At 38.5% G+C, this 22,619-nt stretch overlaps 1 protein-coding gene across 1 annotated transcript in view; it reads right to left on the bottom strand.

The window, feature by feature from the left end:
* Positions 1-12,364: 12,364 nt before the first annotated feature.
* GRM5 (glutamate metabotropic receptor 5) overlaps positions 12,365-22,619 on the bottom strand; it is a 196,479-nt gene continuing 186,224 nt past the window's right edge. The window contains exon 7 of the mRNA XM_057373642.1: positions 12,365-13,308. Coding sequence (XP_057229625.1) covers positions 12,365-13,308 — 944 coding nt within the window. The remainder of the gene's footprint in view (positions 13,309-22,619) is intronic.

Genomic DNA, 22,619 nt, shown 5'->3' with positions numbered 1-22,619 from the left:
CATTTAAATTAAGAATCAGTGGGAAATCAGCTGGTGGCCGTGTTCTTAATCCTAACTTATTTCCCTGATCCTACATTGCTGTAATACATGGCTTGTTCCACATTTCAAAGCAAGCCCAGTGTAGTGGATTGGTTTGGTAAAACTCGTGTGGGCTCAGTTCGTGTTGTGAATGGTTCTTCCTCTCTCCATTGGCAATAAACAGAAGTTAGATGATTTGCTGAGATCTAGACATGATGTCACTGAAATCAACTCCAACCCTAAAGCCCAGTGCAGTACCATGCACACTTTACATGCCAGACTTGGATGCGCTTGGATGAAAAATTCACTTGGATAAAAAAATTCACTTGGATAAACAGTTTAATTCTTGATTATTAATTAATCCTTGGATTGTATACAAGATAAGACCTGGCCATTGTTTATTCATGGAACAATCAATTGAGATGTAAGTAATTGAAGAGGTCTCATACCGTTTCTCCTCCCAGTAGTGAACTTCACCCTAATTGTATAAATTCTTGTGCTAGGTGTTGAAATACCTATTTTAATCCTTTAAGAAAAAATTGCACAAATGTGTCTTCTCAAAGAGTTTCTGATATCTCACCGCCAAATTCTATGAACTCCACTGTGGGCATTTAACAAATTTTAGTGGGGAAGTTTGTTAAAATCACGGAAKAAATAATTTTTTGTTACTCATTCATTAATCTGATCTAGATAACAAAAGTGCCTTGAAGAGAACTTCGCTGTAAAAGAGAAATAACCTGAGTASAGAGGAAGTGAGACTAAATGTTGGATGAAGTTGTAGTAGACSCTCAGATGCAGTGTATATTGCAGAAATCACTGAAGATGAAGCTGAGTGAATCTGAGAGTGAGCCAGAGACAGTAAAATGAGGTGTGTTAGGTTCAAAATTCTTTCATTTACAAATTATAATCTTACTGAAAGGAGGAGTGACAGAAATTTTGCAGACTGGCTACCAAGATTTTAAGGCAATACAGAATGTGGTATATGAGGTGCTGCCAGATAAGAATGAAACTCATGCAGGAAACATGAGTATTAAATGGAGCAGAGGAAAAGGATGGGTTTAGAGAGTGGATAAATTTACTGAAAAATACAGATGAAGTCAAACTGGATGCTAAAAAAACTAATTGGGACAGCCAGAGCAAAAGAGCAGAGAGAAAAGAATGTGTAGGCACTTCAGAGAAAAGAAAAGGAAATAAACTTGGAGTGAAGGTGYTAGGCATCAAAGAAAGTAGAATTTAGGAGGAGCAGGATGAAACACAGTTAAGTTTAGACCAAATAACCAAGAGATATTTTGTCTAGCAAGGCAGAAGGAGAAAAAAATCAAAACTAGGAAAAATTGAGAGACGCCAAATGCTCACAATAAGCAGAATTCTAAAAAGTAGCTGACAAAAGGAAACAAGAGGTAAGTGTCCTTATTGACTCCATCCTGAAGAGCCCCAAGTTAGAATGGATATGACTCAGATAAACAAACCCCCAAAACTGTCCATTTGACATTAGCATAAATTTTACTACCATGAAAATCATCAGAGACACTGCTATGAATCTCTCAAGCTTTTCCTTCCACTCAAGAGCAAATTTGCACCATCAGAAACATAATACCTCAAAGTCTTGAGCCATTGTAACTGCTACACTGCCATTCATTCATTGCTGAATATCCACATAATTACGAAAACCGTGCCCAAACTCTAATCAATCCTCCTAGTGTAGAAAGTGCATCTAACTGTTGGATGGAAGCTGCAAAATTCTTTAAGTGACCATTCTGAAAAGGCACACCAAAGATTCTGTGTAAAAAGTGTTTTCAGCTTTCTGAGCAGACACAGGAAATGATTTTGCCTTGGAACATCTTGCTTTAGAAAAATGTCCCCTTCCGGGTTGTTAAAACCAAAGATTGCTTTAAAAGAGCCCATCTGTTGAGAAGGAAAACCCTCAGATATTTCTTTGCCATTGACATAGGAAATGCTAAAGTGAAAATTAATTGGGTATTTTGGCTGGTATTATGGAGGAGGCATAAAATGCCACAGTGTGAGCAGTATTTGCAAGAACAAATTTATTTTCTCATTTACTCCAATTCCAGGACTRTATATTGGTTAGAAAAGAGAGAAGGCTTTAATTCTGTGCAGGAAGGCAGCTTCTAAATTCTGCTAAAGGATTTAAAATATTTTGGATCATCTTTAAGGATTTTTTTTCACATTTATTGTGGAGATTTGTGCTCTGTGTCATTTTTTTGCACAGGAGCAAGTCATCTTAAGGAAAATATTTAACGATAAATACAAATATGTTTTCTAAGTGTTGATCAATGGCAGGAAATTTGGGAAATAATTCCCAGTAATTCAGTCACTGCAGAGCTTGTCCATTTGCCAAATGCTTGCTCACATCACTCTATCTTACACAGCAGACTCTGCTCTCTCTAGAGGGCATCAGCAGAGAGACAGAAACTCAATCCTAGGCTGAGAAACTGCCTCTACTGCCTTGGCTTTTAGTGAACTTGATGTACACGTGATACATGGTAGGAAACACCAGTGAGACAGCTCAGCTTTGAAAGCCTTGCAGATCTTTTTTTTTTGCCTTGTTCACCTTCCAACAAAACTCCTCTTGTAGACATATRTTAATGGGTGCTGTGGGAAACAAAGGGGGAATATGGGAATCATCATCCCGAATGAGATCAGTGGTGATTCACTAAAATGCTGTGGAAATCAGCTTTTATGTGTGTGTAGGTGGAGATCCCTACATCATCATCATAATTATTATTGTTGTTATTATTATTATTATTGCTGTGGCTCCTGTGCTACAAGAGTCTTGAGATATGGTCTTTATTAGACTAYGCCTTCCCAGAATATCCAGGTGCTGGTATCCTGGTGGTCCTGACTCCATGTTAGGGTGAGCCCCAGCTGCATTCATGGCCCCTCGTAGCTCTGCGCCTTCCCAGTTTCCATGCAGAAGGTGTTGGATACCTTGATCAGCAGCACATTTCATATGGCTGTGCATCCCCTCTCTGGGGGATGTTGGCAGGCCAGACCTGGAGGGTGTGCCAGAGCCCATATTTGTGAATAGTTTGGTCAAAGACATTGTCAAATCCTTGAAAAATAATCTATCAATAGAATGGGGTGGTAATGCACAGGTCCTGTTAAATGTCCACACTGCACAGGGAGACTTCCCAAAAGATAGGAGTCTGCAATAAGAAAAAGTACTTGTTTCAAATAATCTGTTCTCTTGAAAAAAATAATCCCAGCAATTAGAAGCTGTTTTTTACTCTTAGACATAAGGGAGGTTTTGTTTCTCTTCTTTTTCAGTAAAAAGTTTACCTTAATGAAGATACCTCAGGGTATCTTTGGTTTTTTTAAATGCAAAGGAAAGGTCATTTGTTGTGTTGGAGACAGAGTTGTCATCAATCCCTATTTCAAATGCAATATCATACTGCCATGCAGAAGTGTTATCAGTTATTGAGCACCAAATGTGTTATAAATTATTGAGCACCGTTGTTAACTTACATGCAAGTGGCACTTTCCACCAGCAATATTCCTTGGTGTTGAGAAATGATGAAGAATTTACATTTCATAGCAGCAGAGTTAAAGCTAGCCTTTAGATTAGGTACGACAATATATGTTTAAAGATTTCTGCATAAATGCTAAAGAATGAAATATGAATAATATTTAGTGTTACTACTGTAGGGGCTGCTTTGAACTATAAATATAAAATACCATGTTCTTGAAAATGGATTTTGTGAGATTGGTCATGCTATCTTGAAACYGCATCATCTTGCGCTGGATAATTTTAAAAGGGTCTCTGTTTATTGTGTGACTTTTCCTGTTTATGTAATGGCTAAAATAAATTGTATGTTATTAAGAATGTCACCTTTTTTTTTTTTTATTTTTAAAAATAATGCAAACATTACTTGCTTATTTGCCAAATTTCAGCAAGTAAAATTGCTTTAGAGCCRAACTAACATTTTTTTTTCAAGTGCAGCATAATGTTTTACTTTTTTAAACGCCTATTCAATTTAAGCAATCATATGTAATTGCAGACGATGAATTAAAATGGCGTTTTTGATGGAATGATATACAAAGCATTCTACTGGCTCAAATGGAAGATTAGGCTGATAGCAAAATATTACCAGTCTGTTTATTTCCCTTGTTCCAGAAAGGGTTTTTCTGACATGTTGGAGAAACCATTATATAGGATTTTTGTACAATAGGGTCTTACCGAAATATATTGGCAGGCCAGACTTAGAAGGTGCATATACCTATATAAATGCTCAACATATAATGCTATAGTCAAAACTATAGCAGATTAAAAGAACTTTGTGTTTATATAACAGACATCTGCCTTAAGTTTCAGCCAAAATCATTAAAAAGTATCTGTCACCAAACACAGCTCTCAGTCAGATGAARTTCCAGCTCTTCCACCAGCCCACATCAACACTCAGGATATGAGCACAAATTCCATTCATTATAATTCATACAGGTGTTTCCACAGTGGCAGACTGGTTCGTGACTCAGTGGACCTTGGGAGGACAGTGCAGGTCTTAGTCTTTTGTTTATCAGATTAATTACAGTGCATCAAATTAATCACAGTGCCACTTTGTATCAAAGTTTGCTCTAGAAAGAAGCAGAAGTTCCTTTGGTGGAAAAACCTGGTAGACAGGACCTACATGGTGCATGCTAATGAGAACAAGACCATCTKCATGGCTGCTCTGGGGGCCTCCAGCACGTGTGATAAAGACAGTGTTGATATAGCACATGTGRCATTTATTTGTCATCAGAATTTTGGGAGACAGACTGGAAGATGAAAAAAAAAAAGAGTAAAATGGACAAACACTGCTATTAAAAAATAGAAATTCTTTCTTTCCCTAAATAAATATGAAATTCTTGGGTCCCATCTTCACTGTTCCTTCCTTTTCTTTTTTTTGCAGTACACCAGCATGACTGTGTTTTGCAACCTAGAGCATTTTTGGGTAACAGTAGGCAGGGARCATTTCATTTAATTTGCAAACTTTAGCTATGATATTTGTTTCAAAATGATGGTAACAGCATCTTAATAATATAAATAATGCCAAATATTAGGCTTAAAGACATGTGCTCAGTTAATGCAGCCAAAAAAATTAAATCAATCAATCTTTTAATTAAATTTAAGTTGAGGGGAAAATTCAAAACAACAACGCTAGCATTGTACACAAATAAAAAACCATTGTAATAAGGTCATTCAGGAGTATAAATTCATTATACAGATGGAATGTTTTAGCARCAATTTATCAAAGGCTTTCAGTAATATCTTTCACAGAATTTTATAAAATATTCTTCAGTCATTTCAGAGTATTTGAATTTTAATTAATCACAGTATCAAGCTTGTCCAAAAAGACACCAARACTAAATTATTTAGGGAAAAGTGAAGGACTCAAACCATTCAGTAACCTCTCAATCTAAATTTTGTAGCATATTAGAYTAAAATAGCTCCAGATGATCCATTTGGGAACTGATTCATTAATAAATGCAGACTAATCCATCAAAAGGATAATGACTTTCTCTGAGGAGTAATTTTTTTTTTTTTTCCTGCATGAATCGAAATTCTTTTTTAGCAAAGCTATGAAGCAAACAAATAATATCTTGTACCACTATGCCTAAATTTTCTTTTTTTAAATAAGAACAATACCCCTTGGGCCATACCATCAGTTCATGTAAATTTTTATATGCTCTAATGACATTAAGTGATGTAAGAAGCTTACCCCTCACTTTTTTTATCATCAGCTCATAATACAGAGGCATTTAAAGAGGCATCTTTTGTGCAATTTGTAGTCAATGGTCCCATTAAAAAGCATCTGGAGAAATTTACTCATTTTTTGGTACAAAATGATTTTTCAGTGACATCTTTTGCCTTACATTAATATGCGGTCCTGTTTTGAGCAGCTTTTTCACTTTTCAATTTCCACAGGGATTTATTGCATTGAGGTGGACAATGGCTAAAAGCTGGTCACTGTTAGATGGTGSCAGTCACTTCTAGAAGTAACTTGTTAAGCATTAGTTCTCCCAATTCACATTCTTTGATAATCTCCCAATTAATTCCCTGTGCACACTGAAAATCAGCTCTAAATTATTTCTTTACTCTCTAAAACTTCGGGATTTCAAATGATGTCCCCCAGCTCTTTCTTTTTTTTTTTTTTTTTTTTTTTTTTTTTCAGTGAAATGAAACTGGAGTTGCAAAGATCTTTTAGTGTGAAGCTGTTACAACAGCCTGATGGATGGGGTATATGTGAAGTATTAGACAACTGGGCTGGAATCTCTATTCTGCCATTGACTGACATTAAAAATAATTTTACTTTTCACCCGGCTAGAAAACAACCTTTTTTTTTCTTTCCCCAATCAGTGTTTAGTTTGTACAAGACAGAATGGCTGCAGCAAGTTGCAGTAGGAAAGAAAGTCATGCTGTCATATCTCACAAGCCACTGATATACTCCATACAAGAGGTTGTGCACCAGCTTTGAGCTCAGTGTTGTGGGGTTACAGCCTCTTCTATGTTAATTTCATGTTTCTGAGTTGAAATCAGTTCAACTACCTGCAGAAACAGCAGAACCAATGACTTTTACGAAATCTGTGATTGTTATTCTAGACCTAGGAAAGTTGTGTTTTCCCTTGTTTTGCCATGCAATGGACCTGATGTAGTGTTACTTAGTGTCTGTTTGACCAGTCAGATAATCAAGACTCTCAGCCTTTTGGCTATGAAAATTGTGAATATCAACCTATAAGCCATGCCCAGGCAAAGTCTGGTAAATAAAAAGTTTTTAAAAATTAGTTTGGAGGTGAAGTATAGCATTCTTTTATCATGGTTCAAAATTGTTCAAGCTGCATGTAAATTAAGACATTTAAATTCAGACTTCTGAAAAAACTCATTCCAAGATTTTGGTGCTGAGATATGGCATGCTGATGCATGATATAATACTTGGACTGGAATATTTCTAAACCATGAATGGCAGCTCCTAAGCTGATCCAAGCTTATTTTCTTATTTTCTGGTCCAAAATAGCTCCATTTGAATGGTAACAAAACAGATATAGTCAATCATAAGAGGGAATATTGAACAGATAAGGGAGAAAACCAACTGTTCCTTGAAGAAACAGAGTATGCAGCGTGATGGTCAACATTTGTTTCCAAAATACTTCATTATGGTGCTGTTTGGGACTGCTGATGTCTAATTATACATGAGCTATAAACACTGGTGGTCCAGGACTGAATCCAGTTCAGCAGAAAAAAAATTTACCTTGCTTACCATGTTTTCTTCATAGGAGACATGGAATGACAATAAACAGCGCGTGAGCCCAGACACCTGATGGCTTTTTCTGATGTACCTGTGTAGCACTCGAGAGGGAGAAACATGATTCTGAGGTGGATGTGTCAGCATCTTTGTWTAAGTTTAGTAAGATAAAACAAAATGATGGTGATTTACATAATAAAATTTTTGTGGTTSCTCTAAGGGTGAGTTTGGCTCACTAGGACAAGGGTTTTCCAATCCCGGGTGAAAGCTTTCAGTCCTAGCACTTCTGCAGATGCTTACAGAGCAATGCTCAGTTCCACAATCATACAGTGCAGGACAAACTTCTTAAGTGGACAAGACAACACATTAAAAAACCAATGAGTAATCCATTTAGTTTGACAGCCACAACTTATGTTTAAATATTTAGGAAATACTGCATCTCATAGTAAACCCAGGTAGAATAAAGTGCCACTGCCACACCAGGTTATTAAGCTTTAGTTTCCAAAAAGATTTGTGAGAAAAGGGTCTATGATAAGGTGCAGAAATTTATGTGCATACTTCTTCTGTTGTTCAGTATCGTGCTGTTCACAGCTGTGTGCMGGAAATAAGCACAGAAGGCAAATATTTAATGTATCCTGAGWATASCTAACACTACCTGACTTAGCTGGMGATGATTCTTTCCTTTTGAGTGATYRCAGCTGCCTGCCTGGGTTACRGATTGAAAGTGCTGCTCAACCCTCTGRCTTRGTTGCTCATTTAGAAGATGATATTCTGTCTTGTTTTGTTTCAGAAGGATACTTTTGGCTTGTACTGGGCACCAACCAGCTTCTGTCTTTTAAGGATATGGTAGAAGATATCTAAATGAATGCAACATCACTACAGGGAGGCAATGGCCAAGAGGCAATTAAAAGCCACTWTAATGACCTAATTCCTTTCTTCAGCCTTTCACTGTCACTGCAAGTATAAGTAAAGGGGGTTGCATATCAGCCCCTGACCTCCAAGCAGGGCCTTACCTTGGGATGCCAACAGTGTTTTCTGACCTCACTCCTATTTCAAWGGCTCCTGCCTCACTGCCTGAACAGCTCTGTGTCACAGCTTGATCCACGGAAAGATGCCAGGTTCCTCTTAATTTTCCTGTAATATGTTGCAGGCTTAAACAATGCAGAATTTGCTGCTGAAGCCACTAAAAAAACCTTGCAGGTAGTTTGGGTACGTCCAAAAGAAGGAGCTGAGGGCAGAAACCACGGGGCCATGTGTGGCCAACAGGAGGAGACAGAAGGAGCAATGCCTACACTGTGAGGATTTGAAAGAAATTTGAAGGGCAATGAGAAAAATGCCGGTAGTATTTTAGACTTAAATAGCACATATGTGTGGGGAGACAGTACTTATGTCTGTTTTTAATAATTTGCTGGTCACTCAGAACCGTTGATTACCTGCTTTAAAGGAAAAAAAAATCTTACTTTCCTGCAGGYTGTTGTGGGGAGATGAGTGTGTTTAAAGGTACAGTTTTGTAAGCTTGGAAAATGGAGCATGTGTGGTTTGCACCATTTAAAGGYGCCTTCCAGAAAGCATAAACATCTACAAGGGTTAATTTTTTGTGCAAAATCCAGGGCAAAGATATAAGAAAGCTAAGAGGAGCTTTTGAACACCTGCATTCTTCTCCAGGTCAAGGTAGCATGACTGAGACCTTTTGGTGTGCAGTCCTAACTAGAAATACAGCTCTTGCAGCAGCTCTCGTAGCAGAAATATACAGCCTTTGTCTTATCTGGAATAGAGAGTTATTTGAGAATGAGAAGAKGATAAATTTGCTCTGTATTTAGACACTTGCAAAAAGCCTGTGTAGCACATGTGATAATAATTCCTGATACCTCAAGGTAAGATTTACTCAGTTTGTTTACGGCCTCCCTAGTCTCTATGAAATTAAYTGGTGAGATAACAGGAATCAGAATTTCCAGATGCCTCTGTGCTGGTTATATGGCTTTGACTCCAGTTATGTAGTGTTCTCCTTTGTGGAGTTGTTTCTGATAATGTCAGATTGGTCAGCCCTGCTTTTAAATGAGAGCAGAATATATTTTGGGAAGTACTGCTGAATCTCAACAGCCTCCATGAAATAGTTTTCATTTCACTGGGTAATGAGTAGTTTTACTCTCTCCTTCTACATATTTCAGTATGTGAAGATTCATTCCGACACACAACCACAGCTTGCCTGAGTTTTCTTAATTGAAGAACATCCCATGCAAAAAGTCATTTAGGACTGTAACAGATGCATTGCTTTATTTAGGCAAAAGTAGTCTTGTTATCTGTCATTTTGTAGCTGATGTGAAAGCTCTGAATGGCGCCTTGGCATTATCTGTTTGACAATGATTTGATGCAATACTACACTGCTATAAATTAGTGTCAAGAAGCAAAATGCTAATGATAGAGGCCCCTCTATGCACTGGTGACTTAAATAGAATGTTTCTTTAAAATTCAGCCATGATTCACTCTCTTTTAAACAAAACCCCTCTGAGCTATTTAAATAATGCCATGTAGATCTAGTGCACAATTCCTTTGATTCTGAATACTTTGGTGTTTACTCAAACAGCTATCCAAACAAGCTTTTGTGCTTTGTACAGAATAATATCTTGAAATCTATTGCTTTGTGYAACCAGATTTTTTCAAAGAAATGTTTCATTATTAAGTAAAATGGTGGAACTCTGCTCATTTTCTACACTAAATAGAATTGAAGCTGACAGTGATTTTCTGTTCTTTCTTGGAGATTATACCAGACCTATTTGAAGTTCTGAGCATCATTTTAAACTTATTCAGAATGTTTTACCACTCCCTTTCATGTAATTAAATTAGCATTGATTAGAGAGAATTTCCCAGGATCGATGGAATCAGTTTGCTCTTGGAAGCCTAGACCCTTYAGGCACACACTGACTGAGCACCACTAAACTCGGTGGTTCAATCTGTTGAGGATTCAGACATGTGGTAGGAGGATCTTCTTTGTTGCAGCTTTGTGCATTGATGAACACTGCTGATGACATGTAAGTTTTTCTCCAAGTTTCAAAAGAAAAGTTCTAATTCTTTGTATCCAGAAAAATRTGTCAATGCATCAGCTTTGCACTGCCATTTTCATCCCCACACACACATATTGGGCACTCTTAAGGCTCTTTTGGATTGAAGTCATTTCCAAGACAGTGCTATTGAAAAAGAAGTCTTTGTTGATGATGATCTATTACCTTTTGTTAATATTTCCCTACTGCAGGTATTATCTACACATTGAGGGATACAAAGAAATGAAAAGAGAGTCCTCAAAAAGAAGAAAATGCATATTTTCATTTAGAATGTTTAATAACYGGGCATACTCCTTGCTTTTCAGAAYAAACCAAAGATTTTAGAGTAATGTCTTTCCAAACCAGACCTGAATAGATGACAAAAAATTCCTTCCTGAGCCCGAGATCTTCCTGTCATCTAAAACTGCATTTTGYTGCATAAAAAAGTTGCAAGATGGCAAAAGAGTTCCACAGCAAAAGTGAGGGAAATTAATAATGGTCTCAAAGAAGGATGCTTTCTAGTGAGGACATATTTTGAAGAATGTGTCTTTTAACAGGCCTGAAAGTTTCTATAGGGCTTTTAATTCAAATACCTCAGGTCATTTATGCATACAGACAGAGGCTGCAGAAAAGGGTATTTCAGGTAACCATCACTCAATCTGAAAAAGGATTTATCATTTTAAAAAAAAACATCCTACTCTGTACCAGGAAAGGAACTGAAATAAAACATCATTAACACACTGATGTTAATGATGTTAATAGGGATAAAATATCTTGGAATAGACTGGCCATTTTTGTACCACTTCAAAGTCTCTGAAAAAGAATCATTAGTAATATTCTGACAGAAAAAAATAATCACTTTGGCATAATATATCCTGCCGGTATTACTAATAAAGTTCTCTCACAGGTCTAAATTGTGGTTCACACARGAATGGAAGTACAAATTGTCCTTGTTCCATGCTATCATCTCCCATTGTGAACAATGACATGTCTGGAAATATTCATGTTATCAATCCTAAAATCCATGTGCATTTCAGTGAGGAGAAAAATCTAGCTACTTGTCACTTCTAGGCCAGACATACATAGCTGAAGAATGACAAAACCTTTTCTCTGCAGTTCACATTGAMAGGTTTTTTTGTTTATGCCAGCAGTTAAATAACCCGAATTATCCCCATGGCAGCCATATCACAAGTGAAAGGATCACAGGCTGAAAACAAACCACTGGGCAAGGTGCACACCTACRTGTCCTGTCCATGATGTAGTAGTGTTTCCACTCCAGAGCTCTCCTTTCTCTTTAATGCTCATTTAAGGTAACTTTTATACACTGAACATACAAGTTGTCTGCATGATTACTGGATTCAAATAATGCCTTAGGAAGAAACAAAGGAATATCTCCAAAGGGACTATCTATTCAATGGCAGGAAACGTAGGCAGAGCAGGGCCTGTGAGCAGCTGAATTTGTGTAGCGTTAGGAGGATGTGTAGAGAAAAAGGTAAGGAAGAGAAGACAGGTGAAGACAAAAAGAAAGAAAACAAGAAGAGATATAAGAATATAAGAAAGGACAATCAAGAAAACAGGAGATAAAATGGGTAACAGAAGAGCCATATGAAACAAATCCTCAGATGCCTGACAGTGACTGCTCACGATGACTCTTGTGTTTAATACTCCACCTTGATTATGGAGCTGTAGCAGCAACCTTGGTGTCTTTCTGCTGTAACTAGAGGCAAAATGCAGACACTACAAAGTTTATTTAGGGAAAGAGATTATAAATGAGTGCATTCAGGACAAGGCAATGTGTTTTATTTTTTGTTCTCTTGATTTTTTTTCTTCCTAAAATATTTTTTTCTCCCTAGATTCAAGTACAGTTGTCAYAGCCAGTCCTTCCAACTTTGCCCATTGCTTTGTCCCCCATTTTTGCACAGAATTTAGACTAAATCAAACCYGAAACATTCAGATGTGGGACATAGGACTCACTCCACTCCCAGTGCTGAGACAAAGGAAATTAGCACACTGTCTTTTGTCTTCCCAGAGGATCATCATTGCCTCCCCACACTCCCACATTAGAAACCTTTACCTAAGCGTTTCACCGGATGATCCCCTCCTTTTCCACAGGTTCACCAGGCTGCTGGAGCGGCTGGCRGCAGAAGATGACTTTCCATCCCCCACGTGCATGCGGACTACCGTCGACGTGGTGAACGCACTGCGCACGTTTCTCTCCGGCTTAGCGAGAATGATGTACACCTTGGGCACAAACATGCAGCCGAGGGCCACTGTGGCGCTCAGACTCACGGAGAAACACATGGTGATTATCTTGTAATTGCTCCCAAAATATATTGGCACAAAAGCCAGCCAAATGATGCAGGTGGTGTACATCGTGAAGGCAATATATTTTGCTTCGTTGAAATTAGCCGGGACATTTCTTGTCTTAAACGCATAGAAGGTGCAGCTCAGAATTAATAATCCGTTGTATCCAAGGGGAGTTACGACGCCCAAGTTGGTGGTGTTACAAATCAGGTAGACCTCTCGGATGCTTGGGTAATCATGCATTATATCTGGTGGCTCCATTATGAAGAGGGCGAYTATGATGCCTAATTGTATACATATCAAGATAAATGCAATCACCAGCTGGGCRCAGGCACTCATGAACCTCGGTTTCTTGGTACAAATTTTCTTCTTGCTTCCAGCCAGGATTCTTGCGATGCGGTTGGTTTTGGTTACCAGAGCAGAGTAACTCATAGCCGGCGAGAGGCCAATGCCAATTCGCTGCAGGTAGCAGTAAATCTGTTGAGGTTTTGCAATCAGACAGAAAGTGCACAGGTAACCCAAGCAGATGCCGGCCAGGATGATGTAGCAGAGTTCTCGRCTGGATGATTTGACCACCGGAGTATCGCGGTACATTATGAATACGACTGTAACAAACAGCGTGGCCAGCAGACCCAGGCATGCAAAAACAACGGCTGCAATTGGTTCRGGATCACCCCATCTGAGATACTGGACTGGGATGAGGTCACAACCTACAGAAAAAGAGACAGAAAAAGGTAAAGTGAAGTGCATAGATGTGAGGTTCTTTAATAATAGTTGGAGGTTTTTCTGGTATTTCTCTTCYATTTGTCTTTCAGGGAGCTGCCATTGTAATAAGCGTAGGCTCAGATTGTGTGAACATAATGTCAGTATAATGGCACAATAAGTACATTTCAGTGACAGCTTATTTCAGTAATACACTTTATCAGGAACCTAACATGATGACCAAGATGATTACAGTAAGTCACCTTTAATGTGGAATTTACCTTTTAAATTCTGTGAAGTACAGTAATTTATGAACAAATTTCCATCTCATGTTACATTACCTCAGTACAAAATGCTTCAGAACTGTCTGCATACTATTTGCACTTAAAGAACTAGATGTCAATCCTACTAATTATATTGTACACTATGGAACATATTGGTATTTGTTTAATGATTCTGAAGAGAAATCTTGCAGATTCTCTGTTAAAAAAAAGTGTTTTGGTTTTTGGTGGTTTTTTTTTTATTTTTTTTTTTTTTTTTTTTTTTTTTTTTTTTTTTTTTTTTTTTTTTTTTCTCAGATATGTTACCTTTTCTCTAACAAAATTTTTCTAGAACCAGAGTTTTAATTAATAGGATATTTGGGATGGCACACTCTGCTCACTTCTTTACCTGTCATTAATCCTTTTGAAATTTCTGGAAAATTAAAACCTAATTAAAATCTAACTTTTGAAATCAAACTGAAATTAATAAATTAACAGCAAAGCTGAATTAGCAGTACAAGCCATCTAAGGACACCTGTATTTTCAGTCCTGCATAGATTTTAGTAAATCATTCTATACACCCGAGTCACAGGAAGTCAAAAAGTTTTTCAATTCTACAGTGTGCAGATCAATAGACAGGAATAACAGCTGATAGAAAACTTGTTGGCATCCCTTCTCCTTTCCTCCTTTCTTTCTGCACTGGAGAACCTGGATAGGTACTTTTGCTTTCTGGCCAGGATTTCTGGGCAGATGTAGCTGCTGTCTTGCTGACAACAGCCACAGACCTGTGGTAGGTCTCATCCTTCCATTTTACTCCCAAGAGCTGAGTCTGCTGTTCAGGTCCCTTGACCCTTCTTCTTTTCATGGCTTTCAGAAKGATCTGAATTACTCTTTTTCCCTTCTCAAACACTCGTGCTACCTTGCTGCCCCATGCAATGATATATTGTAGATTCTCAGAGGTACCATTTTTTTCCAGGTTAGTCCATCACAAATAGTAGGGGTGTGTTTCCACCCCTGGGGCAGATCCCAGGTGTACTGAGCACTCCTCCACACGAAAGCAAACTGTGGCCAGTACTCTGCTGCCAAAGGATCTGAAAATCCAGACTGGCACTGCATCACCTGYAGCCTACCACTTGTCTCCCTTCCACTTCAGTTCCTATCAGAGCTCCGGTGTGTCTGGTACAGCAGCCTTCAGTGGCACTGTGGCTTTGTTCAGGCCACCACAGTCTACTGTTCACCTCCACCCTCCACCAGACTTTTGCAATGGCCATATGGGACTGCTAAAAGGTGAGTGAGTCTTGCTGATCACTCCYTGCCTTCCCAGATGATGAACCATGGATGGGAGCCAGGGAGTCTTGGTGTGGGTTACATTGCTGCCAGTGCACCATCCTGATAGCAATTGRCACCTGCTGTTCTTCAATTTACAGCAGTCCCACAACAAAGTGATCTTCTGAGCAGTCAAGCAGGGTAGGTAAGTGCTTGATCTTTTATGTTCAGAGTGGCTACTTCAGAAACCCATCAGGACACTCTTTTTTGTCCTTGAAGGACCCTCTCCTGGGGCAGTCTATGCCAAGGGTACAAGGTGCCTCTGGGTGAGCACAATGGTGTGCTTTTCCCACCTGACCCCTGCTCGGYTCCCCTCAGTCTAATACACACAATTTGTGACATTCCCCTTTCACTTGAGATGGGTTTTGTGCCCTGTGGCACCAGACTRTATTAACAAAAAGTTTGTTCTCTACTTGCCATCAGCAGGTGACGTCCAGGCACTTCCTGGGAAGCATGGCTTCAGTAAAAGTAGAGTTGTTTAGAAGAAAAATACCATAACAAAAAAAAATGAACACACCTATACCTTTCTCTTGGGTTTTATTGCTGAGCAGASATCATAWGGTRYGGAATATTCCTTTGGTCAGTTTGRGTCAGCTGTCTTGGCTGTGTGCCCTCACAAGATCTTGCTCATACCTGASATACTGGTGAGGGAGGAATGTTGGAGAGAGAGCCTTGAAAAATTGCTGCTGTGTTATTGATGTGTCTGGAGCTACCAAAGCAAAGAACAGCAYTGTAGGGAAAATGAGCTCCATCTCAGCTGGACCCAATACAGTAATAGAAAAGGGGGAAGATCTTGATGTTCTGGAGTGTAACTTCCTGGAAACAGTGGATGTGCTGGCATAGCCAACCAGGGCTGGACAGCAGGGAGTAGATGATGGAATGGAGAAAATGCAACTAAAATATTTTATTTCTCCTTCACTTACACTGAGCTTGACTGGACTTGACTGTAAAATTTAACTTACTTGAAAATTTTGTATTTTTGTAATCATGTTCTGTCTTCTGGTTAGGTCAGATAGGAGAGTGTCATCCTGACTTGGAGTGGCTCATGACAAGGCACTTCACCCTGTGAAGGTGGAGTGCCAGATGCTCACATCTGTATTTTCAACAGTGAGGGTAGTTAGGATGGTCTGATGGGTGTATGGATGCCAAGAAATTGCAATTAATTAKCCAACCAGTGATCTCAATGACTTGATGAACAGGAGTAAATGTAGATATCAAGACTATACTCTGGGAATTTCTACATGCAAGATCTATTGCTTGTCTTTTTCTATATTTTACATGGAGTTTAACTTTTTCCAAATCTGACACTGTCATTCTTAGTAGTAAATATTATTTCATAGATATTAGACTTCTTTCTTCTCCAAGTATTTCTGTATTCTGTATCTCTACAGAAATAACACTATTGAAGATATAATACCTTCAATAAGGTGMCAGTATTATAAGGCAGATATTTCTGTGTTCTTGAACAGAGAGGAAAAATCAGAAGGATTGGGGTCAATGAGTGTTTGACATTAGTGCAATTAAAGGATACAAATTTGCAGTCACTTTCGTGTGACAGAATTGGGCTTCTTGCTGAATACAGATTAATTTGCTATCCATATTTGACTGCTTTGATGTGAAAAGCTTTCTCTTACAATAATAAAATTATTTCCACACCTAAGTGCAAGAAGAACATTAGATTTTTATGAACATTCTCATTGCATTAGTTGATGATAAATTTTTAATTCTTGCTGGTTTTGCAGGTTTAGTTGTTCAGTATTCAGTGTGAGGGAGACACTATTTCTTTCTGACATTTTCAAGTTTAAAGTAGCAAGCAATCACATCATTAAAATCATAATTTTACAGAAGTGAGAGCAGTGAAAATGGGTGAACACCAGAAAGCATCCTCTGTTGTGTGCATACATCCCAATGTGTATTCTTCCCAGGAAGAAATAAATAAATAAATAAATAACCTCAAAATCTAGTTCTGATTTTAGCAAAATTTAATTAATATTTTTGGGAAACAAATAGTTTCCAGCTTCTAACACTGCTATGTATTCTTAGACAGGAAATTTGAAGAGAAAAGGTCTTTATCTGGCAGCTRGCCTTTGCATGCAGACAATGATATAGGGGCTAAATTTTGCCTCATTTCTAACATTGTAGCAGAGGTGAATCATAACCAAGTGTTCCTCATTAGTTTCAGACTATTTCATGCCTTCCTTGCTTTATTACTCTTTTTACATTCTCTTGATGAAATACCTGAGAAAAGAGTTGAAAACTCGTCCCATTTTTCCCATCACTGAGTATACTTTACAAGGAGATTGCTGAACTTTGCAATGATTTATTCCTCAATTAAGATTTAAAGACTGGATAATCTTCATGAAACAATGATTGGTGAAGTATCCATACAATACTTTTGCAGGTAATGGTTTCTGACAATGGCACTTTGCAGACAAGGAAAACTAGATCAAGTAAAAGAAAGATGGTGAAACAGCACTGTGAGTGTTCCTGTTAGGCTGATGGCCAGGAATAAACCAAGACAAAAGCTGAAAAATGCTACCACAAAAAGAACTCGTTCCTGTCAATGGCCATGGCAGTGCCCCACAGRTACCTCTTACACTTTATCAACATCTCCAAGCACCTGGAAAGTTTTCTTTCCTAACTGGCTCAAAAACAGATGGAACAAAGCCAGCAGAATTGTCCTGTGGTGCCCATAGTGCTGAGGAACTGAGGCAATCTTTGGCTTGTGGAAAGGCTGTTAGGACACACTCCAGTTTGGAGTGGAGTTCTGTGCTCAAGGGTGCTTGGAGCCCCAGTAAAATTTATATAAAACTACCCTTATGCTCTTCTGGCCAGAAAAATATTCAGTGTGGAGGAAAACCAGAYACATACATGAAGAGGAAAATTAGCAGATAGAGAAAAAAATCAGACTTCCATTGAACATGCTAAGGAAAGGGTTCCTCAAAGGACTGCCAAAGAAATGCAGATAAGGATATCTAAGGATCTTCTGAGGAAAAAAAAGTAGTTTCTGATATTTTGGAAAAGCATCCAGCTACTTCATGGATGGAATAAACTGTGCCATAAACAAGGAGAGGAAATGCTCTTGAAGGCCTGACTACTGCCATAGGTCTATTAGTACGTTTATTAGTAAAATACACTGTCCTCCACTTTCTGTGGAGGCCAATTTGTCTCTCATTTCTGATCTTTCATGCTGCATTAAAATTAGTTCATCTGAGAGAAGAGTTTACAGATATAAAGCATGGTACTATAGACCATATTTTCTGTGTGTTTGATCAAAACACTGTTTTAATATGTTATTATAGCCCTGATACCTACAAGACCTTATCATACCTTCAGCATCCATCAAAATGTGTTAGACTAGCACYGAAAAATCCCTTTCATGGTAGGCAATATAAAAGACATAATTAAACTAGTTTCAAAGGTTAACATAACAGACTAGGGATTGTGAATAGCCTTCACTCCTAAAAGTGAATTCAATAAATTTTCCTAAGTTAACMTCATGAGCTAAAGCTCACTGAATCTGCACATGGACAGTAAAACTGGCAGAAAATTGCTGCTGGCTTAGGAAGTTCTAAATATTTTTCAGTGGGATTGGGCATCCAAGTCAGCAAGTTTGACTTGCAGAGGACTTGGTTTTCTTGGTTTCAAGTTTTCAGACATCCTTCCATGGTTAACAGAAGTACAAACACCAAGGTTGAAACTCATGCAACAACTTAGCCACACTTTAGCAATGAATGAGTCCTCATATAGTATTTGGCACTCATTATCTGAAGTTCATTCATGTTACAAACTTAGGTAGCTTATATTAATGCTTCTAAATTTTTCTCTCCTTATAATCCCAAAAGATGGCAGAAGAGATATCTTGATTAGTTATTTAGGTTTTCACTTACATGGAAAGCCGAGATGTAAAAAGGTCAGCATCATAATAAAAATATATAAAAGTTAACCGGGTAGCTTATATACATATATATATATATATATATATATATATATATATATATATATATATATACATATATATATATATATATATATATATATATATAGATAGATAGATAAATAGATAGATAGATAGATAGATAGATAGATAGATAGATAGATAGATAGATAGATAGATATAGACATATATTTAACCCCAACATTATCCAAACAGAGGATTACAATCTCCAAAGTCCTGAGGGACATGTCAGGCCCCTAACCTCCCCATGGAATCTGGACCATCAGAAGGGAGGAGAGGACATCTTTAACGTGTCAGAATTATTTTCTGTATTCAGAATATTACTGTATCCACCAGTTCTTTGCCCTGCTCTGCAGGGACAGACCTTTTGCACTTGCTTGAATAGCAGGGTATGAATGGGTGACCCTGTGCTGTCTTTGCTGCAGTGCCCAGGCTGGCACATTTACTGAAACCATCAGCAAAGGTGGCAATGGATGCAGCTGATGACTGTGCCTGTGTGTATTCTGTCACCTCTGCAGGACAGGATTTGGGATTGGTCACTTCTTAAACCATGAAAGCTGGAACATCTTTAGCTCAGGGGTCTATGTCCTCAGTGACTRGAAGATGCAGATTTCGCTGTGCACTGCAGTAAGAGGCAAGGCCATGAATCTTAGAATAGTACATGAAAGTTACTTTGTGACCATATGGGAAATTATTCCTTAATTACACAAGTGTGCAGAATGACAGGAACAATTGATGAATTACAACAATCAGGTCTATCCTTATGCCAGCTCTACTGTTTTGATTTAAGTTTCACTAAAAAGTGCTGGCTCGGTGTGTTGTAAATGTTTTGCTCCAAAAGCATCATGTGCAGCAAACTTTCCATAATGCAAGGAGCAATTACAAGCAGATCCTTCTGGCTTTGTTGGCAAGTTCCCCTCCATCCAGTATAAGAGCCTCCAAGGGCTGCTTGTTTAGCTCAGAAAAATTGAATGAGTTCCCCTTAGCCTGAAGTGCTGTGTGGCTCATGCTGGGCTGGAAGTTGGATTTACACCCTACCTAGAACAGGCAACTGAGGGAAGAAAAGTCTGCAAAGACAGCAACAAGGAACCAGAGATCTTGGTCATAATATTGCCACCTGAACCCTTAACTCATCCTGACATGCTTTAGCCAAGAGGAAGAGAGTGAGAGTGACTTATGTCAATGATTACATTTCACRTGGAATATGAAATAAAGAGGAAAGACAAATACAGGGCATAGAAAAGGGGATGAAAACTGAATATTATYAATCCTGATATGCATTTATAGCCCTAAAAATAAGTAGAAAAAAATGTGTTCTTCTTTTACCCCCCGTCTGAACTACAGCCTTACCAATTATGATCAAAAATAAGATCCTAATAATGTTTCAGCAGCAAAATAAATGTCAACACAGACTAAACTGTGTTCTGTCCTACAAGAACACAAGAAAACAGCCTGATGGCAACAAGCAGTTACCCTTTGAAAATATTTTGAGCAAGAGATTAATTTATTTTTGCTTGGATGTGGGTCAGAATCCAGTTTTATGAGATAGCGGAGACCCTCATGACTTCTGCCACAGCGGGAATCAGCATCCTGCAGGAAGAGTCCTTGTGGGAACCTGCTGAGATCCACTGAGTTTCACAGTGCATCACCCCTCCCTTGGCCCCACAGATGGGAGTTGTCCCACAGGGGTGTCAGGAGCCAAGACAGCAGCAGCCCCCAGCACTGACTGCTCCCTGYRGCTCTYGCTGGCTGTACAAGAAYGYCCTCAGGGTGTGGGGAGCAGCCAATCCAGACCAGGATTGGGGCCAGACCAGACCCCAAATGGGATACAGCACAGTACTCTCAGAGCTCTGTGAAATGGTTGTTATGTCACACAGAGCTGGGCTGCACATTTTTCAATCCTTTCCATCCAAGGGTTTTTTTGGATAATCCAACTCTTATCTGTCACTTTCAGATGGACAGCAAAATGATGACACTGCTATCCTGGCTTCACTGCACTTTATTTGGTAAAAGTGTTTTTGTAGCTGTAGTAAAWATATATATACTCTCACTCTTGAATGGCACAGAAAATATTTCAAGAGGTATAAAATAGCTAAGCTCCTGTTTTCATGGAAATCCAATTAAGAAAATCAAATAATTGGTGTATTTGGGATACACAGAGACTGAGAAAAATGTCAATATAACCTGAAAACAATCCAAATGGCACTGAAATTAACAGAATATAATTTTCTTGCAATTCCAGAGGTCACTGGACAAAACTTTGGTTTTGATATTGTTGTATGCTGTCCCTGAATGTCGGAAAGGGAAAAAAATTACTACATTCTCACATSAAAAATGACCTTAAATGCTAGTGGYAACTGAACCAAACCAGAAAAGCTCTGAGATGTCACACAAAATTTATTTGGTCTTTCTAGAGCACCATTTTTGAATGCATAAGGCCTTGTCCTCAGATTCTCATCAAGCTGCTAAAAAATTAGCATCAGCAGTGGTCATCAGGAAAATGGGAAAGAAAATCCCTTCAGTTGTGTCTAAACTTACGTGGCAGCTGTTTCTCTTCCACATGCTGTGAATATAATGCAAAGAAGGGTTTGGAGGAAGAGTGGGATGACTGGCATATATTTCTGGACTTAAACCTCTGAGTTCCTCCTKGTGTGACTGAGTCTATGGTTCACCCATACTGTCCATACTAATGTGTGAATTGGTGCTGTATCGCATGGATGCTGCCAGCACAACACATGGGGACATAGCGGAGCTGCAGTAGGGTGGAAAGAGTAAGTTTGGTACTAAACCAGGAGCAAGAAATTTACTTGCGGTACGTGTTGGGATAGTACATAGAAATCTGAAGAAAAGGAAAAGAATTACTAGGTTTTTGTCCAAGGAGCCTGATCRCTGGGGAATAGTGCATGCAGAAGCAATGAATCTGAAATTTGGGAGGAAATAAAATATAGACAGYTAAATATTCCCTTTCTTGCCTCAGCTTCACTTCTAGATGGAGACATTTTCCAGTACTAATTTAACCAAGAGGAACCCTTTTTCTCACTTGTTTTTTCCACTACCTTTGGACTCCCTATGCCTTTTGTACTTCAGAACTTCAATGCCTTCTTCTGTTCTGAGAATAACTTTGTTTTCCTAAACATATTGCATCCCTCTGTCCTCTCCCTGTTGCATCTGAATTCTGATATTCCATAGGTGGCTGAAAAAGTGCATTTAATCTCTCTTCCTTTTTGTCAGTACCATCCTTGTCATTACATGTTTTATTTAGTGAAGTTTGTGGCACAAAACCGATGCTGATCATTGAGCAGAAGAAAGATGGAGCAATGTTTTGTTATGTGAGCCAAGAAAGGATTCCAAATAAGTTTTTATCCAAGATCAGATCTCTGGCAAACAGGGAGGTGCAGATCCAAGTTGAAAGCCATTTCAGGAACACCGCTGATAAATTTACAGGACTCTCATCTGAACRTGACCATGCAGGAAGACTTATTCTAATGAGTTTTTTATATGTGTAGCCTTGTGGAGCTGACATTACCTAGGAAATGGCTTTATCAAGCAGCAAAGAGACTCAGTATGCTGCAGTATCAGATGTAGGGACATTTCAAGGAGATTGGTGTACACTTTAATAAACTGAAATTTCCTTGCCAGAATACAAAATACATCAACCTCTCCTCACTTGTAATTCACAATTTATTACTAAATCTTATGTTGTAAACAAGATTGAGAGGCAGGTTTTTTACAAGCCACGGATGCTGGCACCAGAAATATGATCATTAAAAATGCA

The sequence above is a fragment of the Malurus melanocephalus genome, unplaced genomic scaffold (assembly GCF_030028575.1).
Source record: "Malurus melanocephalus ecotype Western Australia unplaced genomic scaffold, MMel_1.1 scaffold_204, whole genome shotgun sequence".
NCBI classification, from domain to species: Eukaryota; Metazoa; Chordata; class Aves; order Passeriformes; family Maluridae; genus Malurus; species Malurus melanocephalus.
This window is presented reverse-complemented; position numbering and strand designations above follow the sequence as displayed.